The sequence below is a fragment of the Trichomonas vaginalis genome, chromosome VI, assembly GCF_026262505.1.
Source record: "Trichomonas vaginalis G3 chromosome VI, whole genome shotgun sequence".
NCBI classification, from domain to species: Eukaryota; Parabasalia; order Trichomonadida; family Trichomonadidae; genus Trichomonas; species Trichomonas vaginalis.
In genome coordinates this window covers 7,738,241-7,765,985 of record NC_067208.1, presented here as the reverse complement: position 1 = coordinate 7,765,985, position 27,745 = coordinate 7,738,241, and the positions used below count along the sequence as shown (strand labels likewise).

At 35.3% G+C, this 27,745-nt stretch overlaps 20 protein-coding genes and 6 pseudogenes across 26 annotated transcripts, besides 4 other annotated features; 14 read left to right on the top strand and 12 right to left on the bottom strand.

Annotated features, from left to right (window-relative positions):
* Window positions 1-9,943: part of a mobile genetic element that runs on past the window's edge.
* TVAGG3_0824860 (uncharacterized protein) lies at window positions 443-643 on the top strand (the record flags this gene model as incomplete). The annotated part of the gene is made up of 1 exon (XM_051248218.1): window positions 443-643. The coding sequence occupies one exon, from the start codon at window positions 443-445 to the stop codon at window positions 641-643; it is 201 nt and encodes a 66-aa protein (XP_051083693.1).
* On the bottom strand, window positions 673-1,257 carry TVAGG3_0824850 (annotated as a pseudogene). The gene has a single exon. A coding segment is annotated over exon 1 (585 nt).
* Window positions 1,526-1,900, top strand: TVAGG3_0824840 (uncharacterized protein; the record flags this gene model as incomplete). The annotated part of the gene is made up of 1 exon (XM_051248217.1): window positions 1,526-1,900. The coding sequence occupies one exon, from the start codon at window positions 1,526-1,528 to the stop codon at window positions 1,898-1,900; it is 375 nt and encodes a 124-aa protein (XP_051083692.1).
* On the bottom strand, window positions 1,933-2,145 carry TVAGG3_0824830 (uncharacterized protein; the record flags this gene model as incomplete). The annotated part of the gene is made up of 1 exon (XM_001281572.1): window positions 1,933-2,145. One exon carries the CDS (start codon window positions 2,143-2,145, stop codon window positions 1,933-1,935), a length of 213 nt encoding a protein of 70 aa, XP_001281573.1.
* Window positions 2,185-2,769, top strand: TVAGG3_0824820 (uncharacterized protein; the record flags this gene model as incomplete). Its single annotated transcript, XM_051248216.1, has 1 exon — window positions 2,185-2,769. One exon carries the CDS (start codon window positions 2,185-2,187, stop codon window positions 2,767-2,769), a length of 585 nt encoding a protein of 194 aa, XP_051083691.1.
* On the top strand, window positions 2,802-3,503 carry TVAGG3_0824810 (HNH endonuclease family; the record flags this gene model as incomplete). The annotated part of the gene is made up of 1 exon (XM_051248215.1): window positions 2,802-3,503. One exon carries the CDS (start codon window positions 2,802-2,804, stop codon window positions 3,501-3,503), a length of 702 nt encoding a protein of 233 aa, XP_051083690.1.
* TVAGG3_0824800 lies at window positions 3,552-3,815 on the bottom strand (annotated as a pseudogene). The gene has a single exon. A coding segment is annotated over exon 1 (264 nt).
* TVAGG3_0824790 (uncharacterized protein) lies at window positions 3,846-4,091 on the top strand (the record flags this gene model as incomplete). Its single annotated transcript, XM_001278681.1, has 1 exon — window positions 3,846-4,091. The coding sequence occupies one exon, from the start codon at window positions 3,846-3,848 to the stop codon at window positions 4,089-4,091; it is 246 nt and encodes an 81-aa protein (XP_001278682.1).
* On the bottom strand, window positions 4,114-4,572 carry TVAGG3_0824780 (DNA/RNA polymerases family; the record flags this gene model as incomplete). Its single annotated transcript, XM_051248214.1, has 1 exon — window positions 4,114-4,572. The coding sequence occupies one exon, from the start codon at window positions 4,570-4,572 to the stop codon at window positions 4,114-4,116; it is 459 nt and encodes a 152-aa protein (XP_051083689.1).
* TVAGG3_0824770 lies at window positions 4,786-5,419 on the bottom strand (annotated as a pseudogene). Its single transcript has one exon. A coding segment is annotated over exon 1 (634 nt).
* TVAGG3_0824760 (uncharacterized protein) lies at window positions 5,532-6,253 on the bottom strand (the record flags this gene model as incomplete). The annotated part of the gene is made up of 1 exon (XM_051248213.1): window positions 5,532-6,253. A coding segment is annotated over one exon (722 nt), but the record flags the coding sequence as incomplete, so codon positions are not given.
* TVAGG3_0824750 (phage tail repeat-like family) lies at window positions 6,298-6,882 on the bottom strand (the record flags this gene model as incomplete). The annotated part of the gene is made up of 1 exon (XM_051248212.1): window positions 6,298-6,882. The coding sequence occupies one exon, from the start codon at window positions 6,880-6,882 to the stop codon at window positions 6,298-6,300; it is 585 nt and encodes a 194-aa protein (XP_051083687.1).
* Window positions 6,902-7,054, bottom strand: TVAGG3_0824740 (uncharacterized protein; the record flags this gene model as incomplete). The annotated part of the gene is made up of 1 exon (XM_051248211.1): window positions 6,902-7,054. One exon carries the CDS (start codon window positions 7,052-7,054, stop codon window positions 6,902-6,904), a length of 153 nt encoding a protein of 50 aa, XP_051083686.1.
* On the bottom strand, window positions 7,073-7,474 carry TVAGG3_0824730 (uncharacterized protein; the record flags this gene model as incomplete). The annotated part of the gene is made up of 1 exon (XM_051248210.1): window positions 7,073-7,474. The coding sequence occupies one exon, from the start codon at window positions 7,472-7,474 to the stop codon at window positions 7,073-7,075; it is 402 nt and encodes a 133-aa protein (XP_051083685.1).
* TVAGG3_0824720 lies at window positions 7,888-8,450 on the top strand (annotated as a pseudogene). Its single transcript has one exon. A coding segment is annotated over exon 1 (563 nt).
* A 452-nt stretch (window positions 9,944-10,395) lies between the features above and the next one.
* On the top strand, window positions 10,396-11,245 carry TVAGG3_0824700 (uncharacterized protein; the record flags this gene model as incomplete). Its single annotated transcript, XM_051248209.1, has 1 exon — window positions 10,396-11,245. A coding segment is annotated over one exon (850 nt), but the record flags the coding sequence as incomplete, so codon positions are not given.
* A 4-nt stretch (window positions 11,246-11,249) lies between these two features.
* On the bottom strand, window positions 11,250-11,492 carry TVAGG3_0824690 (serine threonine-protein phosphatase family; the record flags this gene model as incomplete). Its single annotated transcript, XM_051248208.1, has 1 exon — window positions 11,250-11,492. One exon carries the CDS (start codon window positions 11,490-11,492, stop codon window positions 11,250-11,252), a length of 243 nt encoding a protein of 80 aa, XP_051083683.1.
* Window positions 11,493-13,376: 1,884 nt separating this feature from the next.
* Window positions 13,377-13,413: a mobile genetic element.
* Window positions 13,414-15,303: 1,890 nt separating this feature from the next.
* TVAGG3_0824670 (uncharacterized protein) lies at window positions 15,304-15,456 on the top strand (the record flags this gene model as incomplete). The annotated part of the gene is made up of 1 exon (XM_001285071.1): window positions 15,304-15,456. The coding sequence occupies one exon, from the start codon at window positions 15,304-15,306 to the stop codon at window positions 15,454-15,456; it is 153 nt and encodes a 50-aa protein (XP_001285072.1).
* A 9-nt stretch (window positions 15,457-15,465) lies between these two features.
* Window positions 15,466-15,907: a mobile genetic element.
* A 767-nt stretch (window positions 15,908-16,674) lies between these two features.
* Window positions 16,675-27,745: part of a mobile genetic element that runs on past the window's edge.
* On the bottom strand, window positions 16,781-17,302 carry TVAGG3_0824650 (uncharacterized protein; the record flags this gene model as incomplete). The annotated part of the gene is made up of 1 exon (XM_001288972.2): window positions 16,781-17,302. A coding segment is annotated over one exon (522 nt), but the record flags the coding sequence as incomplete, so codon positions are not given.
* Window positions 18,235-18,664, top strand: TVAGG3_0824640 (protein of unknown function, DUF4106 family; the record flags this gene model as incomplete). The annotated part of the gene is made up of 1 exon (XM_051248207.1): window positions 18,235-18,664. A coding segment is annotated over one exon (430 nt), but the record flags the coding sequence as incomplete, so codon positions are not given.
* On the top strand, window positions 19,378-19,635 carry TVAGG3_0824630 (protein of unknown function, DUF4106 family; the record flags this gene model as incomplete). The annotated part of the gene is made up of 1 exon (XM_051248206.1): window positions 19,378-19,635. One exon carries the CDS (start codon window positions 19,378-19,380, stop codon window positions 19,633-19,635), a length of 258 nt encoding a protein of 85 aa, XP_051083681.1.
* TVAGG3_0824620 (protein of unknown function, DUF4106 family) lies at window positions 19,638-20,479 on the top strand (the record flags this gene model as incomplete). The annotated part of the gene is made up of 1 exon (XM_051248205.1): window positions 19,638-20,479. A coding segment is annotated over one exon (842 nt), but the record flags the coding sequence as incomplete, so codon positions are not given.
* Window positions 24,372-24,770, top strand: TVAGG3_0824610 (annotated as a pseudogene). Its single transcript has one exon. A coding segment is annotated over exon 1 (399 nt).
* Window positions 24,934-25,536, top strand: TVAGG3_0824600 (uncharacterized protein; the record flags this gene model as incomplete). Its single annotated transcript, XM_051248204.1, has 1 exon — window positions 24,934-25,536. A coding segment is annotated over one exon (603 nt), but the record flags the coding sequence as incomplete, so codon positions are not given.
* On the top strand, window positions 26,365-26,754 carry TVAGG3_0824590 (protein of unknown function, DUF4108 family; the record flags this gene model as incomplete). The annotated part of the gene is made up of 1 exon (XM_051248203.1): window positions 26,365-26,754. One exon carries the CDS (start codon window positions 26,365-26,367, stop codon window positions 26,752-26,754), a length of 390 nt encoding a protein of 129 aa, XP_051083678.1.
* On the bottom strand, window positions 26,771-27,225 carry TVAGG3_0824580 (annotated as a pseudogene). Its single transcript has one exon. A coding segment is annotated over exon 1 (455 nt).

Here is a 27,745-nt window from a genome sequence, read left to right as displayed (position 1 = left end):
AGATGGTAGCTTCTTAAAGCAAATACCATTGCTGAGTTTTATGTACGTGAAGAGAAGTACAATGAATTCAATTACGAGTACAATTGCAATGACAACTAAGGCAACTATTTTTGTCTTTTGCCAGCAAGGGTACTTCTTCTCTTCCAATGGTTCGGCAGAACTATACTCACTCATGAGAAATGCCAAAACGGTTTAATAGAAAAAGTGTCATTTTTTCATGTCCGAAGACTCGAAGGTGCAACACTTCCAAAATACCGACGAACTCAGAAGAGCAGCATGGCAGTATGTTCTTGACAACTTCTTTGAGTTCTCCAGGTACACCTTGGAAAATGCTGAAGAACTCCGACACAGAGAATTTGGAGAAATTGCGCTCCAATACTACCTTGACAAACAAAGGGTAAAATAAGACTAAAAACTTAACGTTTAAAAAGTGACATTTTTAATGAGCTCCGAGTCACCGAGAAAACTTGGTCAGATGTTAGCAGCTTACTTCCCTGAGGAGGATGGAAGCGTTACATACATAAGGTTCAAAAACAACGAACCTGGAATTGCGTACCAAATTCGCAATTACATGACCATGGAAGAGTACGAAAGGTTCCTACAAGAGAAACCAGCTCTAAACAACTCAGAAAAGAAAGAATAAAAAGTTTAACTCGTAATTGTTTATTTTTTTTACTTGTATGGGCAAGCTGCAAGAATGAAGTCGACTATCTCAGTCTTTGTCTTGACCAGTTGGACTGCTCTTGTAAGCACGTCTGTTTTGCGGTCTCCAGCTGGTGTTTGACCTTCGTAATTGCGCATGTTCTTGAGAGCTCCAGCTGTAAATGGCTGTAAGATGAAGAGTCTCTCAGACTGCTTGAGGTAGTCGTCACGGTCACGAACCGAATCTGTGGTACGAGTCGAATTGGTCGATTTGAGGGAAGAGACTGAAAGCCTGTCATCTTCCATAGGGCTGTGCATAATCTTTGCGTAAACGGTTCAGACCTTCTTCGAACTCTTGGTCTCTCTTCGATTGGATTGAGATTGGAATTGCTGGGGTGGAGCTTGCTGGAACAACCAAGGGTTGGGGAAGTAAGGCATAGGCTGAGGAGGGTAGTTCGGGAAGCCTTGTGGTGGGTAGTAACCTTGAGGTGGAAATTGGTAGTAATTTGGTGGAGGTACTTGCTGGAACTGAGGTTGCCGAGGAGACTGTTGTGGTTCTGCAGCTTTCGGTTCTTCTGGCTTTGGAAGGCATTCAGGAAGAGGAACGTCAGTCATCCGTTTGTGTCCTGTCGGAAGGAAAAATTTTTCCTGTCGGAAGGAAAAACTTTTCCTATCGGAAGGAAAAACTTTTTCTGTCGGAAGGAAAAGTTTTTCTGAAGTTCGACCAAAAAGTTCTCAATTTTCGAAAATTTGAATGGTTTACGGACGGACAACTGGAAGAGTTCTTCCTGTCGGAAGGAAAAAATTTTCCCTTTGTCGGGAAAATATTTTCCTGTCGGAAGGAAAAATTTTTCCCTTTGTCGGGAAAATATTTTCCTGTCGGATGGAAGAACTTGGAATGCAAGAAAGACTTGACGAGGCAATTTACCTAATTGAAATTAACGACTGCGTAAAAGACTACTTGCGCAAGGTAATGAAGCCCAAGGTCAAGTTCACCACTATTTCTGGAAGGTCTACACTTCAGCTCGAGACTTCGACTGGAATTCCAATTCAAATACCAGACGGGACAGCCTACGATGGCATAAAGGACGCCAAAAGAGAAGCTCTTGTTAAGTTCCTAAACAAACGTCCTTGGATAAAAATACCAAACAAGGAGAACCCCCTACCCCATATGAAATTGGCAATTCAGTCTCTCCTTCACTTCTCGGGTCAGCCGTTCTACATAACCTGTGAAGGCGACATTCAGCCAGTTCAGTAAACATCTCATTTTAACTCACTTTTTTTATGTTTTTACTCACACTCGTACTCACCAGGTATGAGTACAACTATTTCAACTGTGAACCTTGTAGTGACCGGTCTTCCTGCAAATGCAAGTTCGGTCAATACACAGTTTATGGTGGCAAGAATTGAAATTCCAGACCCAACTCCAACAAGAACTCTCAAGTTACCAGAGACTCGTGTGAAGAAGAAGCCTTCTGGTAAGTTTCTTATAGCCATATACATGGCATGTTTAGAGTAAAAACATTTTTTTTCATTTTTTGAATGAAGCAAGTTAAATTCGTCCCACACCAAACTCAATGGACCGATGAAGAGTTTCAAGCTATGGTTGAAGGCGTTGAGAACAACATAGACGGCGAACTTGAAGGAGCTCAAACCACAATTGCAACCAAAATTGCAGAAGTCAAGGAACAGATAGCTCCACTTAAAGCTACCAAAGCTACTCTTGACCTCATGGATACTTACCGTTTAGATGTCAAGAGAGGAATAAGACAATTAAAATTAAAACTCTTAAATTACGAAGCTATACTCCAGAAGTTAGCAGAGATGAGAAGACTTTACCAGAGCTACTTACATGTAAGGGACTTACCTTCAAGCAGTCCGACCAAAGATGAATTTTCTGACATTGTCCCAATTTTGTCCGAAAGTCAGCTCAGATGTTTTGAACTGCTCCCAACATATCCAGAATATGAACGTTTGCCTGAACTCTTCCGCAATCTCAAAAAACGTTTTTTGGTTCTCATGTTCGAAACTTTTATCGGAAGAGACAACAAACGTTCAGAAGAAGAACAAGATATTATTTTAAACTTGTTGTATGACATAACTGTCATAACAAGCTTTTTGAAGTAAAACCGCCATTCTCAAACCACTTCATTTTTTCGATGTCCGAACAAGCACCGAAGCCGAACACAATAGCAGATGTCCTTTCAAGGTTGCCAGACAAGCGCCCAGTTCAAATTCAAATTGCCCAATTGAAAGCTCATCTGACAAACACCATTAAGACTCTCCAAAGTAGTCTTATGACAGAGATGACCAATCTCAAAGCCGATGTCCTCATGAACCAAGCTTCCAATGAGAAATGCCTGAACGATTTCACGGAAACCTTGCGCAATTACGAGAGAGAGAACCGAGACCTTGCCAGACTCATCTACCGTTTCTTCGAAGAGATAGACGCAATCTGGAAGGTACTCGGAAAGGACAGAACATGCAACACCGTACTTCGTGAGTACCAAATTGAAGAAGGAATTGTCGAGGAAGAAGAGGAAGAAAAGAAACACGAAGAAGAAGAGGAAGAAGAAGAAGTTCCTGAAGCCGCTACATGGGCAACCCTTGTTGCCGATGACGGTTACGAAATTTCCCAACCCTACCCATACCAAATCCGCAACAAGGAGACAGGCAAGGTTCTTACCCCAGTCCTCAACAACTTGGGACACTTGAACCTTAACCTTCGGAATCGCGGTTCAATCTCCATGGGCAAGCTTGTCGCAATTCAATGGGTTCCAAATCCAGGCAAGAAGACGAAGGTCAGACACATTGACGGTGACAAGCTCAACAACCGTAAGGAGAACCTCGAGTGGTTCTAAGAGTAAAAAAAATTATTTTAGGGGGAAACCCCAAGTAAATTTAAGTTTTTAGTTGGATAAGTAGGCACAATTAATGGTAATTTGGAAAATTAGCTCCCGACCTTTGAATTGGGCTCTTTCATTATCCCAGTTGCGTAGGAGGTCGTCCCAGAGGAGTTGGTAGAATTGCCAATTCAAGGACGATTTGTCCTCCCAGGCATTGAGGATGTACTGCTCGTAGAGTCTCATGACCTCTGCCTTGCACCAGACACCCTCTCCCTTGGAACGTAAGGCTTCTTCGAAGTGCTCGAATGCGATTGGCTACTTGACCATCCGAAATGACACTTTTTGTCCGTTTGGTCAATGTTCGTGTCTCGTGCCATAGTCGACGAAAATACAGACAAACAGGTTATATATGAGTTTGAGACCAAGAATGGTGTAACTCGACCTGTCCGATTCAAAGACTCCGAGGGCGACCATGAAATTAAACGGAAATTAGCTAGGAAGGAATATAAAATGGACTGGTTGCCACCACCTCCACCTCCACCACCTTTACCTGTTCCTCAAGTAAATAAGCCTTTCCCGTTCCCAAGAATTCCCACATTTTAATTCAAATTCGAATAAAAATTTTTTATTTCATGCAATGTTTAACTATTTCACCATCTTCTTTAACACCCCAGTACTTACGCTTGGAGAGGACATGAACTTCGGTGAAAATTTTGTCCAATTTGAATTGACCCATCTTTTCACTGACCATTCCCATTTCAATAAGTTTGTTGTATCCTTCTTCGTTCGTCATGAGTGCGTCAATGTTCTCATAGTAAACCTTCACTTTGGATTTGACTTCGGAGAAGAATTTGTTGTAGTTGTCAAGGACTGCCTTTGCGAACTGAGGGTAAGACCAATGTTCGACAATAGGTTTTAATGTGGTTACTAAGCCACTTTGACCTTGAGTGAATTCGTACTTCAAAACAAAAGGAGAAAACCTTTCAACAAAGTTGTCGACCTTCTCATAATGTTTACTCTTCATCTCTTGAGGTTTCTTAATGGAATATCCCCATGTCGAATTCATAAGCAATTTGAGTGTCATTGCAAGTTTGGGGTTTGAAGCTTTCCTAATATCATACAGTTGTTGTATGACTTTTCCAACTGTATAGTTCCTTCCCGGGAACTCACCATCTTCGTTTGGAATTCCAGTCGGAATATATTGGACAAACCTCATGTATGCAGCGTTAAGGTCGACATAGTATATCTTTTCATCTGAGTCGAACTTATCGCAACCAATTGGTCCAGTTTGTGGAAATTCAAGTGAGTCTCTTATCTTCTGAGAAACTTCTCCTGTTATCTCATAAACATCGTCGAAGCAACCTGTTTCATATAAAACCTTCTGACCTAACTCAGATGCTCTCCAATACAATTTGACGTCAATTGGATGTCTCAATGGAAGTTTGTTTATAGCATCTTGAAGTTCTTGCAACCTCATTGGAAGTTCTTCTGGTTCAGGTTGGTATCCGAACATACCAACCCCTTGTGGAACTGTGTACTTCTTTTGTACTAGAACTTTGTCTGGAACAACTTTTGGTCTTGCTAACAATGAAAAGTTTGTTTCGTCTTTTGGTACAAAAGTTTCTGTCAGCTTGTCATCTGGAATTGGTTCCAACAAACCTTTCTCGAAAAGAATGTTTACAGCTCTGACAATGTTGCACTTACTTTTACCAAAGAATGGGTTTGTAAGACTTTCGTTCAACATGAAGTGGTTGTGGACAATTACAATCTTCAACCATGGTAAGTCTTTGTCAACAACATAGTCGTCATGTGAAGAACCTTTAGCTGTAGGTATGTTGACTCGGATATTGACATTTGCCAACGGTGCAATTTTTTGCCAATTGACCTCTGAGAATGTACCTTGTCTTCACACATGACTCAAGATACTTCATCTTCTGATCTGTAACAAGACCAGAGTTCCTGAGACATGTAAGAATGCAAGGTTCATTGACAATTGTTTCAATTGAATTGTAAATTCCATACCTTGTCAAGTCAATGTCAGACTTATTTATGAAGGGGAAGTATCCAGCATGTTGTCTGACTGCTTGAGGGTTAGGTTGGTACCATTCGAACTTGACACTTGCAATTCCTTCAATTGCATTCAAAATGTCTGAGTCGGAGTCAACCATTTGTTCTCTCTTTGTAGTCTTGAAAGCGTCAAGAAGTTTTGCGGCTGTTTGTTCATTGCCATGTGCATAGTAAATGTGACCATCCAAATCTGTTATGGTCAATCTGAGATTGTGTCCTTTCTTATTTCCGTCTTGAATTGCAGCAAGTACTCCCATGAAGCCTTCTTTGTTCTTTCCTTCGTCAAAGTTTACTGTAAAGGTTCGACCAGATGTAATTTGACTTCTAACTTCACGATACTTTTCATATGCATATCTTGTTCTTTCCATGGGAGCATGTGCGTCTTCACCTTTTCCTTTTTTCCTTCTCAAAGGATGCAATTGTTCGTCATGTTTCCAGTAGAATCTGGCAAAGCCGTCGTGTCCTTCAACTTGAGGTTCACTAACATCGAAAGGCATGTCCATAAGACGTTCTTCTTCTAACCTCTCTAGTCTGTTTGGATAATTTGCACGTGCTGTTTCCAAATCCATTTCGTAGCGAAGACCAGACAATTTGTCATAGACTTTTATGGGTCTTCCCTTCCTATATTTAAAATTCTTCGAAACTCTCCAACCATATCTTTGTAACTCTGCTTTTATTCTAGCAGACTTTCTATCCATTCTATATGGGGGCATTTTTATAAAAATAAAAAAATTTTTTTTCTTTACTTTACATAACCGCCTGCTGCCATAAGTCTTTGACGCCAACCCATACCAGCTAATGAAGGTTGACTTGGTTTAGTTTGGAAACTAAACTTTGGTTTTGGTTTATCTTCAGTTTTTGGTTTTTCTTCTTCTATCGGTTTTTCGTCACTTTTCGGTTCCTCTGACTTTACTTCACTTGCAGGAACAGTTGTGTCGTCAACATCTTCATAAATATCATATGCCATTTGTTTTTGTTTTCCTTTCAACTTTTTGTGTTTGTTGTAAAGTTTAGAATATTTCGACTCTAAGTCAATGAGATGTTCTATAATGAACTGTTGGTCAGTGAAGTAAACTTTTCCATCTGTTGTCTCGAAAGCTCCTTCAGACTTCAATATTTTATTTGTGAGAGTCTGTTTCTTTTTTGAGATACTAGCCGTTCCATTTCTATGAAAAGTGACTTTATAGTTAGGGTTTGTATTTCCAGACCTGGCACTTTCTATTATTGAATTTTTCTCTTCATCTGTAAGTTCTTTGACAGGTTTTGACAATGGTTCTGAACTTTTTGTTTGTGGTGTCAAATCTACCGTTTCAACTTCTTCGGTCATTTCATCTCAGTAAAAAATTTTAGTTTGGTTTGTTTTCAACTGGTTGTTTAGGTTTTTTAAGTCGGTCTAAAACTTCCTGAGGTATAGGAAGAACTTTACAAACACGTGGTGTAACTGCTGGAAGCCGACAAATCCATCTTGAACTCATTTGTCTCAATGCTGTATTGTTCATTTCATCTCAGTAAAAAATTTACATTCCCCAAGTTTGAGGTGGTTGCGGTTGGTTATTGTTTACCCACTGTTGTGCATGGTTATATCCTCTGTTAAAGAATCTTTCACCTTGGTCCATATAGTGTCCTGCTTGGTTATAGTAGTCATTTGCTTTGTTATAATAGTTTCCTGCTTGTCTTCCTACATTGTCCATCCATCCTTGAACTTTTCCTCTTGTTTCAGGATTTGGAATAAGATTTGTTGCATCTCGTGCTACATCCCAACCTTTCTGTACAGTTTGTATAATAGGTTGTGCTTTCTCTTTAAGTATACCTAATGTACTCAAAATCTTCCTTCCAATTCCAAATGCACCTCTGGCTATTGTTCCCACTGCGGGTAAAAATCTGGATGCGACTCCTGCTAATGCGCCAAATAAACCCATTTCTTATAGGGTAAAAAATGACGAATCCAAACAAGGACCCCTATGTTTCTAAAGCGACAAAGAAAGCACTCATGATAAAAATCTTTAGTTCAACACCAAATGCTTGGTTTATGGATATCTTGGAAAACATTCCGAGAGTTAGAACAGATGGACCTCCATACTGGTTAATATTTGTTGGTCAAAACACAAGATACTGTGAAGCCATACCATTATGGTCCAAAAATATTTTAGATGTGAAAACTGCTTTGACAATATTCGTTGACAAATACCATCCAACAAAACTGACATCTGACTGTGAAAGTTCTTTCAAATCAGATGATGTAAAAAACTATCTGCGTTCAAAAAATGTAAACCAATATTTCATTGTCGACCAAAACCATTCTGCTCTTGGTGTCATTGACGGTTGTATAAAAATGTTAAGAGACTTAAACCAACCACAAGGTGGTGAAGCAAATGAAATGTCATATGACGACAAATATAGACACTTCTCCCATGGCAAAGATGAGACAAGTTTTAAATATTTACAATAACCGTAAACAAAAAGGTTTGGGAAACCACTCCCCGAAGAAATGAAAAACAACCCTGACTTAGAGAAAGACTATATATTTAATAATTTAGTCAAAAGAGACAAACAAGAAAGAATGCCGGGCTTCAAACTTCAGAAAGGTGACAAAGTAAAAATAGAAATACCTAAACGCGACCCATATGAAAATACTATTGACTATGACAACAATGGGAACCCGACAGGTACTCACATTCGTGTTCGTAAAAATAGAAGAAAGTATACAAGAGAATATTATGAAGTTTTAGGCAAACATGGCAAAATGTACACACTGCAAGCAGAAGATAAAACTACTATTGCCAGACCTCGTTTCAAACTTGTCAAAGTTCAAGGTGGTATACTTTCAAAGACAGTTCCTAACAAATATAAGACAACTCCTGACGAATATGCTAAAGAAGTTGAAATGACGACTAAGCAATTTCTATACCATGCGTAAACTGTCATGTAAGGTGCATGTATTCTTTACTTTGTCCCGTTGTTTGCGTATATCCTGAAACGAAATGTGTATGGTTTCCTTCTCCCTGCGTGTCATCCCAGTAACAATTTATAGCAAACTTAACTCGTCTTTAACATCATATCCTTTACCTTTTGTCATTCCTGACCAATCCCAATATCTATGCTTATGCCAACCTGCTTGAGATGTACTTAAATCTATGTAGTGACTGTGTGCAGGTAAATTTTCACCTGAAATCGTTTTACTTCCACCTGTTTCCTTTGAAGAGTTTGCACAATACAAAAACCTGTCGACTATTTGTTCCCATGCACCAACACCAAACATTACTTGAGGACCTCTTGCTTCCATAGATGTATAAAAGAACCTACTGGTTCATTAAATCAAACATATGAGATATTATAGGATTGTCTCTTTTTTGAACTTAAAATATAGTGCAACTATTTCAGGTTTCTTCTGGTTTGTGTCAGAATATTTTTTATAATATAATCTTATGTTTTCAGGGTAGGTAAAATCTTGACTATAATATTTATTTCTGTCATCTGTATAATATATACTATTCTCGTTTTTTCTATTGCATTATATCTTTTATATCTATAATAATCTAGAATATAATGTTAGCTTTTGTTCATCTACATGTGGTGTTCTGTCGTCATCTCCATAGTCATAATAATGTGGTGCTGGAGCTGGGTCAGGCAATGTCATATCTGCCATTTCATAAACTCTTAAATATTTCTTTTGTTCGTCTCCATATAAGTTTAAGTAGCAGTTGTTGTCTAATGGAACTTTAACTTGTGTACCATCATTCTTTTTATAGCTTACATACATTTCATTGTTATTTTTCGGAATGAGTTTATACCGTGTACCATTTTCTAAGGACTGTACCAACTGCCATCTAAAATATTTATTCTTCATTGACAGAAAAGTCACCAACAATAGTTTCAATATTTTTTGTTCCTATCAAACTTTGGTATATTTCATTGACATATGTTTTATCTGCTTTCTTTTCAAGGCTAACGTTTAAGTCTGTTATTTCAGAAGATGTATGTGTATGTCCAACGGCACTTTTCCTGTTTAAGGTTTCTTGTAAGTTTGTAATATCAGATATAGAATGTGTATGAGTCTTATCTGCTTTTGTCTCTAATGTTTCTTGTAAGTTTGTAATATTTGCAATGGTATGTGTATGTCCAACGTCACTTTTCCTGTTTAAGGTTTCTTGTAAGTTTGTAATATTTGCAATGGTATGTGTATGTCCAACGTCACTTTTCCTGTTTAAGGTTTCTTGTAAGTTTGTAATATTTGCAATGGTATGTGTATGTCCAACGTCACTTTTCCTGTTTAAGGTTTCTTGTAAGTTTGTAATATCAGATATAGAATGTGTATGAGTCTTATTTGCTTTTGTCTCTAATGTTTCCTTAAGACTTGGTATTTGGTTAATATAATGTATATGAGTCTTTTTAGAATATTCGTTTTCAGCTCTTGTCACTTCACTTGACATTTTATTGTCAACATATGTTTTGTCTGCTAGTTCAGGATGAGTAAGTTCTTTTGTTGCATAAGCATTGTTAGCTCTTTCTTCTTCTTTTGCTATTGCATCGTCTACATATTCTTTGTCAGCTTTGTGTCAACATCTGCTTTCAAAAGAAGTTCATTTATAGGTTTCTCGTTTAAAGTTCCTTTTGTTGGATTTATACAGACAGTATTGTTCTTATTGTCTTGAAATAGAAACTCATCTGTCATAGGGTTTATTGTCAGTTTTAAGTTTCCTTCTTTCAATGACTCAGATATCTTAGAATAGTTTGAAAAGTTTGTTGTGTTCTTATTTAGAGCTTGCATAATGAGTTGTCGGTTGTGTTGTATTTCTCTCATAGACGCTGTTTCATTTGACATTTTTATTATAGATAAAATATGCTTCCAATAGAAAAAGAAAATTCTAGAGTTGCTACAACTAAACCATTAGATGAACTTTTTACTAATGTCGGTCAAAAGTTTGAGACAGATACCGTAAAGCATGAAGGCTATCGTTTTGACTACCCATTAAGATGGTTAAGAGACCCATCCGTCACAAAAGCTATTGGCTTTCGTAGAATGAAGTTTGTGTCTGTAGAAGATAAAAGTTTTCCATTTATTGTAAGGTTTCATATAGATTATATATCTGAAGGGAAACGAAAAATGTGGGAAGAAATTGAGCTAATACAAGTTGACCTCTCATCTTCTCTACAGACTGCATTAAAAAATATAGAAGATAAAATAAATTCATGTTATGCAAAATATGCTGATGAATATGAGAATACCAATAGCACACTTTATGTGAGAATTGTATATGACAAACAAAATTCACAAGTGTCATTTCAAATCTACGAAGACAATCCAAATAAAGACGAACAAATATATACAGAATTCACTGCAATGTCATGGTATTATTTGCAAAGAATGTTAAATCAGAAAGTTGAACCTCCTTTAGCAAATATCTACAGTCGATATGCAAGAGATGAACCATATTTATTTAAAGATGTTTTCGACCAAGATGCTGTGATAGTTCATGCTTCATTTTCTGGCGCCCAAAACTCTTTCTTATGCTTGGCAAATGACTTTTACGAAAAACCTACAAAGTTATACGAACCACCAAGTGGAAGTATTTCAGACTTTCAAGTATGGTTTACTACAGATGGAAGAAAAAGAATAATTCCATTATACCATGCGTTTTACTTAGAACTTAGTTTCATATACAACTACTATCAAACGATAAAAAATATAATTTTTTAATACGGTTGAGGTGTTGGATTTGGTTGCCAACTAGACTGTGGTGCAGGTTCAGGCTGTTGTATAACAGGAGCTTGTTCTTCTGGTTCAGGGTCTTTAGGTATAATACCAACAAACTGACCTACTCTTTTACCAATATTTTTGACACCGTTCCATACTCCTCTTCCGACAGATTTTATTCCATTCCATATACCTCTTCCAACATTTCGAAAGAAGTTTCCTATCTTACTGAAGAAACCCATTTTACTATATGTAAAAATCTAATGTCCGCCTAGTCTCTTACGTTTCCTGTTGAGTTCATAGCATTCTTTAACTGGAGCTCATACATTCTGTTTTCCTCTGGTAGAAAACATATTCTGGTCAACTCCTGTGTTCGCGTCATCTGCATAAAGTTGTTTATATCCCACTTCAGGGTTTGTATAAAACTCTTTCCATCTCATATTTGCATACCATGGTGGCAAACCTAACGCAGCGTCATTTGACATGGCAGTTTGCATTTGTAACATCTGTTGGCACTTGACCATAGTTTGCCATTGCAGTTTGTATTCTAACTTCATTTGGAATATTCTCTGGGTTTGGTTGTCCAGGTTGCTGTGCATTCGCTAAGTTCTGTGCGTCCATTTAATATTAGATAAAAATATCTCTTACGAGTACATATACTGAACATTTGCAGGCATTGGTTCATCTTCATATTCTCTGTACTTTTCTGCCACGTCAAATAAATAAATGACACAATGGAAAAAACCTAAAACAAGTAGTCCTATTTCAAACCACATTTACTTACTAATAAAATTTCTTTATTGTGACACTTTCTCCAGTTTATAGGACCTCTCTCATATTCTATCTTGTCATATATAAACTCATAGTCATGTATGTCCTCTAACCATCTCATAACGGTTTCCAAACCACTTTTTATCGGATGTAAAGTAAAAGCATGGATGGTTATGTATAACGTCTAAAGTTTCTAAAGAGTCTCTCAAAGTCCAGTCTACTTGGTATTGAAAATCCCATGTGTTATAGAACGGCGGGTCCACTATAAAGAAAACATTTTCCTTGTCTTTATATTTTTCATACAACTCTGTCCAATGACATCTCACAAACTCTATACCCTCAATATATTTTTCTATGTCCTCTTTGAAAACATTTGTATAGTTAAGATATAAAACTTTTGACATAAGTGTTTCAATGTCATGAACTCTTATAGCACCACTATATAATAGTCTAGCAGATATACTATCCCAGTCTATATATTCTGCTTTTTTCAAAACCTCTCTCACAATATTTTTCTTATCTAATGGTATACGTTCCATCTTACCTATAGGTATCTTTTCTTTTAACTCTTTCAATATATTGTTTGTGTCTGGAATATGTTTGAGACGGTCCATATAGTTGTCGAAGTCATTGCATATAATCTTTGAGTCTGGGAATATTGTATGACATAAATGGGATATATAGAAACTTCCACCGAACAAATCTACAAATGTTAGACCATTCGGTAGTTTCTTAAGTTCTCTCAATATAATATCTTTACATATACTCTTATTTCCAAAGAACAGTAACGGTGGTTTTGTAAAATTCATTTATATATAATAATAAAAATGTTTTTACCCGAAAAGTGACAGAAAAGTGACAAAACATGAAAACATATATAATTTGTGAAAAGTGACACATTATATATGTTTTCGACCCAGAAGAAGGCTTCTTCCCAGAAGCAATGGAGGAGGAAATACAAGACTCTATCCAAGAAGAGTCCTCCGAATTCACACCAGAAGACTAACAATTTTCCGAATAAAAACTTCATTTATACTAAACATCTTCGGGGCTAGAGGGCACGAAGTGCCTGGAAGCCCCACTTACCTGACCTATTTTTATGTTAATTCTAATTCTTTGCACTATTTCTTGTCTAAATCTTCTAAATATTTGATTGTCATTAATGATGAAATTTGCTCATGTTAACTTGAAGTATTTCATTTAAGAAGGAAAAATGACAAATAAGACATGATTGTTCTTCACATAGTTATAAAAGATGCTATATACATTGGATAGACAATGCAATCCACACTTTAACTCAAATTCGATAAATCAAAATAATTTATGAAAGGAATCATCAAATTTACTTGTAATTGTAATAAACAGAAATTCATCAAAAGTGACAGCTCTCAATTTTTTGACATTTTTAAATTCTAAATTGAATGAGAAAAATGAAATAATACTAAGCATAATACAATATTCTAGATTTAATTATAATTAGGAAAAAGTTAGTTTTGAGAGTACTTTTCATAGGCATATAGAATGAAATCTTCTGAAAAATAATATCACATAAACTCATATTATTTTCTAATATATAACTATTTTATATAAAAATCAAATTCAATGATCTTAAAAGCGAAGGATAAACCTCAAAATTTACGAATATAATGAGTGGGAATATAATACTTATCTATCATAAAACCATATGAAATATCAATTTTTGCTTTACGCCTAATTTTTGACGACAATTAGCAAAAAATGTTAAATGTTAACACTCAGTCCATTTGAATATGAAAAATAAAATTGACTTTGATTAAATGTTTTTATTTATCATGCAATTCTTCTTGCGACCAAAGATTTGAATAAAATTTCAAAAAATAAGATAGCTTAAAAAATAATATACGGTAGTGTTTACTAATAGATGAATAGTATATAAATTCTATTAAAATGGATTTGATCCAAAAAAATATATAAAATTTGATCATAAATAAAATCGTTTAGTAGTCATTTAAAATGATGTAATTATTCAAATTTTGCTAAGACCCATTCGTCTTTGATATATAACTCCCATTTTTGCATTTCTGGCTCGTACCAAAAATTTTGAAACTTCGAATAATTCGTTAGGAGTGTAATTACTATTCGTTTTTGGATTAATATCGAGAGATAAATGTGGTGTATTGTTGTATTTTCCAATGAACTGCTGAACTGAGTCCTTGATTTGTTGAATATCATCCAACTCGTCTGGCAAAAACTTTTCTAAGCTTGGCCACAGGCGCTCCACCTTGCCGTTCTGTCTTGGCATATACGGCAAGGTGTGCTTCCAAACTATTCCGTTTTCCTGCATAACCTGGCCGAATTCACGCGGTTTCACCGCCGTTATCGGTCCAGATGCAGTAAGGAATAAACTCCTCTAAAGTTTTCTTAAAACCTTCGCTGTTGAGTTGGAAGACTTGTTTTTCAATAATTTAGTTTTGAGAACTTTACGTGTCATAATCATCCAATATGGCAAAAAATGGAAAAGAAACATTACCGTGAAAGGTAATGAATATCGCAGTGCATATCAAATTCTTTGATATGGCACGATATTTGGTAGGTGGATCTGCTGGTTTGTAATCTCTTTTTGAAGATAAACCTGATTCCATCATAAATTTTTCCACTTGATGATGCTTTATTTTTTGTAAATTATCAAAAATTTGATCTTTTGTCAAATCTTCTATATTTTCAAATTCTTTTGCAATTTCTTCTTTTTCTTTCTCACAATCGGGATTTTGAGCAATATTTTGAAACCTTTTAATCAATAAATAAGTTTTTGAAATTCCTCCTTTATATTGTGAAACACAAGAATTAATTAATTGTTTTTGCTCAAATGTTGGTGGATTTGGTTTTCTGCCGCGACTAACTTTTGGTAATTTGATTTCTTGAAGTTGAAATGCTCTTCTTATTGTATTTTCGGCAACATTCAATTTAATTTTACTATCATAAGACAAATTACGGAAAGTGAACTCAAACAAAAAGTGACACAATGCATTTGCCAACCAAATAACTTTACAAAGCAAAAACTTAAATTACTTGTCAAGCTTACTATTCTTATTTTAACAATTAAAAAATTAAATTTTATTTTTTATTTAAAAAAATCATCTTATATCATCTGATATATATATAACAGCATTAATATTTCAATGATTCACAAATCAACTTTTTCATTATTTTAAATAATTATAGAATATATACCGACTTTTTGTACATAAATATTTTTAGATTCAATAATGATTTACGGTTTTTTTCAAAACTTATAATTTTCCAATGAGTGGTAGAATCTTCGATTTAATTGATTTAGAATGGTTAAATCAAGCTAATCAACAAATTCAAAGCGGTATTAACGTCGAAACCGTTCTCCAAAATGTCCCTTTAACAGATGGAAGAATTCTTCAGACAAAGTTTTTGAACTTTGTATAAGTTCTCCAAAATGTTAAACTATTCAGACAAAGTTTCCCGCTGTTTGCGAAGGAATTGTTGGCTATGATGTACTGATTCATGATCAGTGCATCATAGCCAACAATTCCTTATACAAAGTTCAAAAACTTGGGTGCAATCAGAACTGATTGCACCCAAGTTTTTGAACTTTCTCGAGGGAATGAAAGGGTAAGAGGTATACATTATGAATATATACCTCTTACCCTTCCATTCCCTCTCTGACAGCGGGAAACTTTGTCTGAATGTTAAACTATTCAGACAAAGTTTCCCGCTGTTTGCGAAGGAATTGTTGGCTATGATGTACTGATTCATGATCAGTACATCATAGCCAACAATTCCTTATACAAAGTTCAAAAACTTGGGTGCAATCAGAACTGATTGCACCCAAGTTTTTGAACTTTCTCGAGGGAATGAAAGGTAAGAGATATCCATTTCCTTTCACCTTCGTTCTCAATAATTAACTTATAAATTTTTTAAAGCAAAAAAAGTCTGATTTTTTTTGACAAGTAAATATATAGGGAATTTATCCGACCAAATAAGTGTCACTTTTTCGGTTCACCTCACTTTCCGTAACTCGTCTTACAACATTACCATTTTCCAATTCAACTTCCTTTCCCAGACTTTTGTAAGATTCACCTTCTTCTATTCTTCTTTTAGCTTCAAATAGCCATTCTCTGCTTATAGATTTGGCAGTAGTCATAAAAGTGGTCTTTCTTTTGTGATAAGATTCAAATTTGAATGTGGATGATAAATAAAAATCAAAAATAATTGTTATAATTTAAATGAAGAAGTAATTTAAAACGATTTTATTTATGATCAAATTTTATATATTTTTTTGGATCAAATCCATTTTAATAGAATTTATATACTATTCATCTATTAGTAAACACTACCGTATATTATTTTTAAGCTATCTTATTTTTTGAAATTTTATTCAAATCTTTGGTCGCAAGAAGAATTGCATGATAAATAAAAACATTTAATCAAAGTCAATTTTATTTTTCATATTCAAATGGACTGAGTGTTAACATTTAACATTTTTTGCTAATTGTCGTCAAAAATTAGGCGTAAAGCAAAAATTGATATTTCATATGGTTTTATGATAGATAAGCATTATATTCCCACTCATTATATTCGTAAATTTTGAGGTTTATCCTTCGCTTTTAAGATCATTGAATTTGATTTTTATATAAAATAGTTAAAAAAAAAAAAAAAAAAAAAAAAAAGGTAGTGGGGCTTCCAGGCACTTCGTGCCTTCTAGCCCCGAAGATGTTTAGTATAAATGAAGTTTTTATTCGGAAAATTGTTAGTCTTCTGGTGTGAATTCGGAGGACTCTTCTTGGATTGAGTCTTGTGGTTCATCTTCTTGAGTAGAGTCTTCTTCTTCAACATCAAAGTCATCTGGTGTATCGAACTGAATGTATGAAAGCCAAATGTTGTATGTGTTTTCCAATTGGCTTTCAAACTTGAGATACATTCCATGCATGAGTGTTATTTCAGTTTCAACGTAGAGTTGCTGACGTGGCTTGAAGACATGCATGAGAATTGGTCCTCCAAATTCGTCCTTGAAAAATTTGCAGTAGCAAACATAAACTGAGATAGAGTCTCCTTCTTCAATGTCTTCTGCTTGGTTAACGAAATGAATAGCAATTTTGCGTACTTGAATTGTGTTGTTGTCTGAGTAAAATAATGGTTTGAACTTGGGGTTGAGTGAGCTAAGACATTGCCATTTTGCTGTTTCTTGTCCGTACTCACGTTCTTCTTCGTCATCCTGATATCCATAACTCTTTAATTTGAATTCGACCCAAAACTGTTCGACTTTTTTTGCAGCTTTGGGTGGAAGACTTTCAATAAGCTGACATATAGTTCTGTCAACCATTATCTTTGTTATTGTTGGAAAATAGTTGACAATTGTGTCACCTAATTCGAATGGGTCAGGTGTTTCTTTTTGTAGTTTGGTAAAGTCTGCAAGAACTTTGTTGAGTTGTTCAATATTCTTTGTTAAAAGTTGCAGGAACTCTTTCTTCTGGCTTTGAATTGAAGTATTCTTCAGACAATCTGAGTAGTATTTTGCGTAGTTCAGCGTTGCTGTGGTTCTTTGTAATACGGAGCTCGTTTGGTATTGTTTTTGGTAGTGAAAGTGGCTTTGGATTGAGTGAATTGTCTGTTCTGCTTGGAGAATGTGTAGATGCTGCAGTTTGATATTGAGGCTCTAAACCTGTGGGTGCTGAAAGTTTGCAAGCAATTTCTTCAGGTGAATTTGGAGCGAACACGCTAGCGAATGCCATTAGACAAAAATGAACTGTTTTTTTCGGACTACTCATAGAAAAGTTTAAAATAAACCGTTTTCGTCAACGGTAACCCCCTCTATTTTTTTATTTTATTTAATAGTTACCGTTGGCAAACCGTTCCATCTCAAATATTGAATGAACTATAAACGTTTTTTGTTTTCTATATATACTTTTTTGTCCAACGGTAAAACTTTTTACACAACGGTTTTTGAGAGTCGTAGCCGTTGACTTTTTTGTAGAGCACTCAAAATAGTACAGCTTTGTTCGGACAAGTAAGGGTCTATCGTCGCTACAGGAAAAGTTACAGGCGTTCCAAGGAAGTATACTTTGAGAAGCCTTTTTCCCTTATAGAATGAGATAGGACGGTTATTTTACAAAACTGACAACACTTTGACCGAGTAGTTTTTTGTGCTGAACAAAAAGTGTCATATAAACATCTGTCAAATGACGCTTTTTAACTTCACTTAAAATGCCACGTAAGCTACGTAAGAATATACGTAAGAGGAAGAGAGCATTGAAACATCCAATAGTAAGACTAACACCACAACAACAGTTGCAACAACAAATGATGAATGACCCCACTATGTTGCAACAAATGTCAAGCAATCCTATGCTTTTAAACCGAGTTGTTGGTGCACAGAGTGGAGGTTTAAGAGCGGCACTTTTAGCGAAAATGGCAGGCTATGGTGGAGCTGCAGACGGAACAGCCTATAACCCTCAAAGTCAAATGAATTTGAGTTCACTCAAAAATCAAATATCAGATGTCAAAAAGTCAAACATAGACATACAGAAGCAAATAAGTGAAAACGAAAAGAAACTCGAATATGACAGACACACAAAGAAACTCAATGAGTTAAACGTAGAGAAAAAGAAGAAAGAAGAACAACTGAAAGAACTAAGTACAGAGGAATATGCGAAAAAAGTGTCAGAAAAAGCAACAGAAGTAGCAAAAATGGAACAAGATGTCATAAATTTGAAAAACCATACTACTCAATATAAAATACTGAAAGATGAAGAGATAAAACAAAAAGCCCTGAAGACATATATATGGATAGCGATGAGTATAAAAAAGAAGTTGAAGCAAATGTAAAGGCAGAAAAACTTTTACAGTTGCAAAACCAAACCGTACAGTATGAAAACTTAGCACAAGAAAGTAAAAATAACGACGCAGCCATGCAAAAGGCAATGAAAAGCGCAGAATATATAAAAGCTAACAATGACTGGTTAGATGCCCAAGCCAACGCTAAAGCAGCCCAACTCATAGGGTCAATAAGGACAAAAATACAAGCGGATGAAGACAGTTCAAATGAAGCTTTAACAAATGCTGACTTTAAGAACGCCTTCGAAGCTCTTCATAGTAAGGTGAAACTAGTGAACGACTTCTCATCTGGAAAGAAACTGAAGTCTGAAGGTTTCGACAACGAGTTAAGAGAAGTAGCACAAAATATGACGAAAATAACAGATGCAGCAACGAGACAGGCAGTTCAAAGTGCCTATGACGCCGTTAGAGCAACTGTTGTGAAAAGTCAAGAAAAAGAGTTACAACAGACCAAAACAGACCTAGTAAATGCTTTCTTAAAAACGAAAAGTCAGGTAGGACATTACGCTGCAGATGGAACATATGTGCCAGCTGGTGGAACTTATATACCACCAAACCCTCCAAGAGAAGCACCTGCACCAGGACTACCTAACACATTTACATCGTCACATGGACATAGACACAGGCATGCACCACAACAACAACCAAAACCAACACAACAACCAACACAACAACCAGCACAGCAACCACCTCCACAACCAGCACAACAACCAGCACAAACAGAGCAAGGACATAAAAGAAGTAGAGAACAAGGAAACCAAGAATTCTTAAAAATGCTTAAGGAAGAGTATGGTTACCCAGATACTCTTGACTTTAGTGACAGATATAAAGAAGCTATTAGAAAGTTCAAGGAAGGAAATACTGACCCGAACCTATTTAGCTTTATGGCTCAGCACCAAATGGGATATAATTTCAAACCTGGAAAATACAAGCTCGCTAAGGGATATGATTTAATAGCATATCATCCAAATGACATGACTGAATTTACTCCAAGATATTTGGTGTCAGAGCTAAATGATAATTCAACTCTCTTCATGAAACGCGTAAAAAATAGAGACGGAACGAAAAAAGAAAGGTTTATGAGTCCGGATGACTTAGATAGGGAACTTTTTAAAAACGGTCTCGGAATATATGAAATGCCAGCAGATGAGGTACAAGAAACTCCACAGGAAGAACTAGTTCAGATACAACCAGACATGGAAGAAATAGTTCAGCAACAACAGCTAGAAGAGCCTGAAGGAAACGAACAAGTCACTCCTTTGGAAACTAACTTCACAGAACTAGATGAAGATTTGGAACAGCCGAAAAATCTTGACCCTCAACAAGAGTATGCGGAGAATATGGAATATTTCCAAGAGTCTAAAAAAAATTCGGCTGACATAGTAGAAGAATATCGAAAAATGTTTGCCGACATACAAAAGACTCCAGCACCAGATGAAAATATTCAGCATAGAATGGAAGAACTGAAAAAAAATGTACACAAATACAACAACCCTTTTTACTTACGAGCATTTAACGTTCAATCTTCGGATGAACTCGGTGAAGATAAAAGGTTAAATTTCAAGAAAACATATAGAAATGAAACATTGTTTAAAGTTCATTCAGAACCTAACCAATATGGAAACAAACCTACTTTTGTTTCTGCAGACGATGGAACTACAATGAGATGGGGTCATAAAGCTAATCCGGATAGGTGGTTCATAAACTTACAACCACAATTCCAAGAAGTTGTAGACGCAATGGAAGTGAATGGTGAACCAGATATAGCTGGTATTTTCAGCGCGGCTTTAATGCCATTGAAAGATATGAAAGATGCAGATATTTTGGACCAGTATTGAAATGAACATGGCTGATGGAAATATAACACCTGACGTTCTAGAACATTTATCTCAAAGAACTACACAGAACCATAGAGATGGTATATTTGGTGAAGAGTTTAGAAAGAAAGTTAGGGAGGGAGAAGGAAGAGAACCTATTGTACATGACCTTGCAAATGAAAGTTTACAAAATGTCATAAAACTTACTTTGCAGACAATGAAATGAGAAGGGATGAATATTTAAGAAAACTCAAATGGACAGTACCAAATGAAATGTTAGTATTGAAAAACATGTTCCTTGACAAAATAAAACCAACTACAGAAATAAACGACGCAAGACTGAAAGATTGGGTAAAAGCTTTCCCATTCACAAAAGATATTGTTTAACATGGAAAGAAAACCAGAATGGCTACAAAAACATATATTTGGAAACGAGCATATTCCATATGGACAGGCACTGTTTGAAGAGCTTGAACCAGAAACTCAGGAAAGAGTCATGCAAACAATACGCGAAGACTCAAATACAGACTATGACAAACTCTTCTAGGATATAGGTTACCTGAGATGGGCGACCAGAGCCAAAAGGCAAAAAGGACATGGGAAATTTGCAACATACTAGATGATAATGCAAAGATGCAACAACTTCAAGCAGAGGGCAATGAAGGAAAAAGAAGAGTTAAAAACTCAGTCAGGAAGAAAGTAAAGCTTGGTCCACGTGGGTTCTATTATGACATATAAATCCAACTATTCTATATTTTTACTCATATGAAATGTACGCCGCTCAGAATATAACGCCAACAGTTTTGGATGCTATGAATGGAAATGTTTCCGAATGGTATAACGAATGCGACAATGCCATTAGAAGGTCAGAAATAGTTCCTGGAACTTACGAATATACAACTGCTGTTTCTTATGGAAACGTAGGTGAGTTTGGAGAAGGTTCTTCAACAACAGTAGATATTGCTTGCGACAGTTTCATATTATTTCTATTGACAACTCATTCTTATACGTGGAACAAGACATTGAAATAAACCTTCTGCCAAGTTGTCTGACAAGAAAGGTTGCAATGGAATTTTCTATGTCGGATACCAATATGCTCCAGAAGTTTTCATGGGATATAAGATATATTCTAACTCTGACTTAGTTCAAACAGTAACATGGGCAAACTATGAATGGTTCGCTTTGAGAAACTCAGTACAACCACAAGCTAGAGAACAAACAGACCAGTATGCCACCATTGAGAAAATAAGAAGACTTGACCCTAACGTTCCAGGAGTTTATGTTAACCTTTCTGGACAAACTGCAGCAGCAGTAACCAAAGTAAAACTGAAACTTAGAGTTCCTTTGTCATCTTTCCTCATCTTCAGGTTTTAAATACTTGCCAAACTGGCAGGAAAAATTTCTATCGAACTTACTCCAAGCAAAAATAACTTAGTCATTGCACCAACGCAAGGACCCATTCACTCTTACAGACGTAAGTGGGAACAAATAAACGTCATTCGCCGACTTTTGCAAAACAAAGTTGACTTAGACTTTGGTTTCTCAAACCTCAACACTGAAGTAAACTATTATTTCAATGCTGCTGGAGATGCTTGGGACCCAGTTAAGTTCACATGCGAAAAATTTGAATGCAAGAGAATAGAAAGCAGACTTGCAGTCTATATGTTGGACCCAGATATTTCAAATGCTTTAGCTGCCAAATATATTGCAGTTCCACTTATGTTCCTATACACCAAATATCTGTCAAAGACTTTGCAGGTGAAGTTGGAAACCAAAGTGCTGACCCAGGTGCAAGAACAGATATTGCTTTAACAACTGCAATGAAACATGCAGATACTATGTTTGTACTGTTCAGACGAACTATAAATGACTATTCTTGCTTCTACAACCCTGGTATTAAATACCATATAAACATAGATGGCAAATATATCCAAGAGAAGAATATTCTAAGTTGAGGATATGAGGTCATACAACTTGACATTAGATGCTATGAACTTTAACAACAACTTCACAACAACCATTAACCTGAAATGCAAAGTTCTATTATGCCATATGTGAAAGTATGGACTCATACAGGAGGTCAAAAAACTCAATATACAAATGGAGACCGTTCAAACTTTTGGCTTGGCATTCCATTTGCTGACTCAGAAGACTTTATGGGTGGTATTTCAACTGTTGGTACTGTACAAATACAATATACTGGTGACAGAGACGGTCCAGATGAACTGAGAGCAAAGAAGTTTACAAAACCAATAGCACTTTTCACGGAAATGCTCTTTTGAAGATTCGTTCGAAAAACCTGCTGGGGCTCCTCAGATTGGATAACGACAGCTTCCATCGAGCAGATTTTGGCAGCAGGTCAGTAAGTTGTTCTTGAACTGACTTCTCTCCGTCAAATATTGACAGTACGCCAGTTTTTGACATAAAATTGTAAGATATAAACTTTACCTTTAGAAATATCGGTCAGTTTTGTTGTTATATTTTTGTCTGCTTCAAGAACTTTCACCATCTCGGTTATACCAACTTTCTTTGCTTTATGAAAATATTTTGGTTCAGCAAATATTGCTATTCTATAACATTTACCATTGTTTGTTATAAAGAACTATTCTGTCAATGTATTTGTATTGTTTGTGTGTGTAAACTTTGTTCTGCTTCAATTCGAAGAGATACTCGAATACGTCCATCTTTTTATTCTTAGTAAAATGTCATTTTCCGAAAAATAGAAGCGTAAGTGTTTCAAAAGGTTTAATGGCGGTGGCAGATGTGAAGTTAAATTCACCAACTCAAACAAACAGTCAAAGTGTTGTTGTCAATGTCAAAGAAAGAGATGTTGAAGTGGGGAAACCATACGAAGACGAAGATGGTATAACAATAGTTTCCTGTAAAAGAACAACCAACATACCCTGAAGTTAGCAGAGACTTAAGTTCTGTTGCAGATATTCGAAACGACTACCAACAACTTAAAGATAAACTTAAAACTCAGGAGAAGATTTGTCAAGCTTTAGGTATAATGTTAAACTTGGTCGAACACAACCTGTAAAAGTGAACTCATATGTCATTGCACCTCATGAAGTTTTGAAAGAACTATTGAAACTTTTGAGAGGCAGACGATATAAACATCAAAGAAATAGAACCCGACATTGCTTGCTGTGGTGTTTCATAATGTCATTGACAAGATATACGTTATGAAAGGAGGTGAAACGTTGAACTTAAAATATAGTTTCCCAGACGTCATAAAAATATTTGACGACCACAACATTTCATTAAAATTTAGTTGCTAAGTAAATGGCAGAAGACATAGTGGTTTATACTATTACGACTAAAAACCCTGAGTCATATAATTCTATAACAACAAACTTACAAAGTCCTCAAGGACGATATTGTAAACTGACCTTAAACACGATGACGACTAAAGCCTGTTTTGCTCTTTGACACCAGAAGACTTTGTTGTTGTGAATGGTAAAAAATATACTCCTTTGAAGATACTTACTCAGATATACCACCAACAGGTTTTGTTGACTTATTTAATACTTTAAGGACGGATGTAACATGTGCTGCAACTAAGCAGGTTTCATTATGTTTGGATGTCCGACTGAGTTTACTATAAACGATATGAGCTATAATACAAAACTTATATCTGGTTTTTACTACCAACAGTTTCCTATAACAGGAAAAGGTGTCATACAAGGAATGTCTGTTCCATTGACTTTAAGTACACCTTTTATATATTGTTTCAAACTTAGGTTCAAAGTGCTATTCGAATGTCGACAGAAACTACTATGACCAAAAGATACTCATGCGTATAAACAACACTTTCTCTGCTGGTTTGCCTATTGTTCATTCGAATGCAGAATTTTCAACCTTAGTAAACTCAAACACTTTAGCAAGTATAACGTTGACATTAGTCGACGCAAACTTTGTTCCTGTAAAACTTTTATGTCCTATGTATTTGTCAATGACGGCAGAAAGTTTCGAATTGGAAGATGCAACTGGTGAAAGTATTGTACTACAAGAACAACTTCAACAACAAATAGCTCAAGAACAACAAATGCAACAAATGAACAAATGCAACAACAAAGTCAAGAATAAAAAAAATATTTTTTTTATTTTTAAAAAATGTAAGAATAGATGTTTCAGATTTTTTATGACTTCCAAGCATTCAGAAATATGTGTCCATTTAGAGACTATAACAAAGCAGTCGAGAATTTGAAACGTTTAGTCATTTATGTCGACTCTGCCCAGAATGTTATGTATGAAAGAATGGGATGTTGTCTTTAACAAACCAAGAGCAACAATAGTTTCAGAACAAGAATGTAGACAGAAACTTAAGAAAATAAAAGTCGTACAAGTTGGTATGAAGATGTTAGATGCTTGGGATATCTTATTGTCAAAGTTAGAAGATTTTTCAGTTCGTGGTATAAAGTTCTATACACCTTCTCCAAACTTCTATTCTATCTTCACTGGATATAAATACGAACAAGTAGAATGGAAAGAAAATGTTATAGAAGCTTGGTTAGACCATGTCAAAGAAATTATATGCAATGGAAACGAAAAGGTTTATGAGTATATCTTATGTTGGTTTGCAAACATCTTACAATATCCAAGTGCTAAAAATGAAACTGCTCTCATTATAATTGGAAAACAAGGAACTGGTAAGAACACATTCTTTACAGATATCTTATGCAAACTGTTAGAGGGCTATTCGAACCCGAATATGACAAACTTAGAAAACATCTGCGGTAAATTTAACTCTTCAATAGAGAATATGAAACTTATAGTATGTAACGAACTTCAAAGTATAGATACAACAAAAGTTTTGAACTCAGATGCTTTGAAGAGTCTTATAACAGACAAAGTTGGAGTTGTTGAAAGAAAGTATATAAGACCAAAGAGTTTGTGAAAATGTTGCAAACTTCATTATGGTTTCAAACAATGCGCTGTTCCGATGAAGTTAGAAAGTTCTGACAGAAGATATGTAGTTGTCAGAACGTCAGATTCTCATATGCAAGATACAGAATATTTTGACGACTTAGCAGAAACTTTGACACTACTTTTACAACCACTTGTTCTCATATTTTTGACATTAGATATTTCTAAGTTCAATCCAAGACAAATTCCATATACCGAAGAAAGACAAACATTGTTAGAAGCAAACAAGAGTGTTTATGAACTGTTTATAGATGAGACTAACTTTGAGTGTTTAGATGAAAGGTCATTGTACGACTCGTATAAACAATATTGTCAAGAGTATGGTTATATGACAGCGTCTAAACGTACATTCTTGGCAAATGTCAAAAGTCTTTTAGATGTTCAGAACGGCGTATATACAAAGAAAAATTTTTCTGAGTAAATTTTATAAAAAATATATATTTTTATTTTATTTGAAATGTACGCTGAGTTTGTTGGAAAAGACCTAGATAACGAAAATAGATATGCGCTGTTCTGGTTAGGCTGTCCTTATGAAATGTATGAAAAAAAGGCTTTATATGAAGAATATAGAAAATATTGTCATGAAAACGATATAAGACTAAGCTCTAGAGAAAAATTCTATGCTGGTATAAAACATCTTTTCGAAGTTCGGAATGGCAAATATAGAAAGAAATAATTTTTCTGAGTAAATTTAAAAAAAATATTTTTTTATCCGATAGAAAAGATGACGAAATATATTTCAGTCAACAAATATATGTCAGGACTTAAAGAAGAACTAGACCCATTCATATATTTGAATGTTTACTTCTACCATTTTGAAAAGTCTACATTTGACAAAGTTTGGAACATCGAACCCGTTAAGTTTGCTATTGTGACTAAAAATGGTGCGAAATTTGAAGACTTAGACATAGAAGGTTCGTTAGCAGTCAAAGAAAGTTTTGACAGAAGGTTCTCAAACCTTAAAGAAGGCAAAGCATACAAACTTGTTATACCTTATGAACCAAAGAAAGCAGACGACTATGAATATTATGAGTCTAAGATAGTTGAAGTTCAAGGTAAATTGGGTAAAAAGATTTTAGAGTCTAAGCCAGTGTTTGCTCCTAAAGAGGAAGAGAACATTGACATTGACCCAGAAATGTTCTAAAAATAAAATTTTATTTTTACATGTCAAATTTCTTTTTCTCTGGCTCTGGTTCAGGTTCTTTCTTCTCTTCTTCTACTTTCTTTTCTTCCTTTTCTCTCTTCTTCTTCTTCTCTGGTGGAGTTATGTCAAATTTCTCCGAACCATATTTATGTAAAAGTTCTTTGTCCTTTAATAGCTCATCTATTCTGTTTCCTATTTCATCTTCAAGAACAGCGCATGTGTCTTCTTTGCATTCTAAGAACTTTTGTTGGACTTCATCTTTCCAATCGGCGTCATCTCTGTCAACAAGTCTGTCATTGACAAACTTAAAGACTTCTCTGCCTAATGTTTTATGGTTCTTGTCATATTCCAGAAACAGAACTTTAGAACAAATTCACCTTTCTTGTTTACACTATGTAAGATTTTATGGTCGACAGATGTTTTGCTGTCAAAAAGTTTGTCTCGAATATAGATAGCGAAATCGCTAGACATTTTCAAAAAGATAAAAATTTTAATTTTTCTAAAAATATGTTAGAAAAAAAGTTTGCTGACATTGACAAAAAATTTGAGAATGTTTTAAACAAGAACAAGAGGAAGTTAGAAAAGCTCAGATAAAACCCATACATGACAAGTTCTTATTTGCTCAGAATGGTATAACAGGTCTAATTGCACCACCTGGGTCGGGTAAGACTTTCACTTATCTTAAAATGGCTGCACAACAACAAGAACTAGATGAGAAGAACCCATTCTATGAGTTAGTTGTTATTTGTAGTACTTCTGGTCAATTCGACCAAACCGTCAATTCGTTCAAAGATATTATAAAGAAGTCTAAGTTAGTATGTATAAAAGATACTGAGTTGTTAGATTGGATAAAGAAGTACCAAAGAAGAGTTTTGAAGTACAATGCTATAAATGAGTATATAAATTCTAAGTTTAAAGACCCAAATGAGGAAATGCAGAGAATATTAGAGAGAGAACACTTCAGAAACAAACAGAAAGAGATAGAATACAT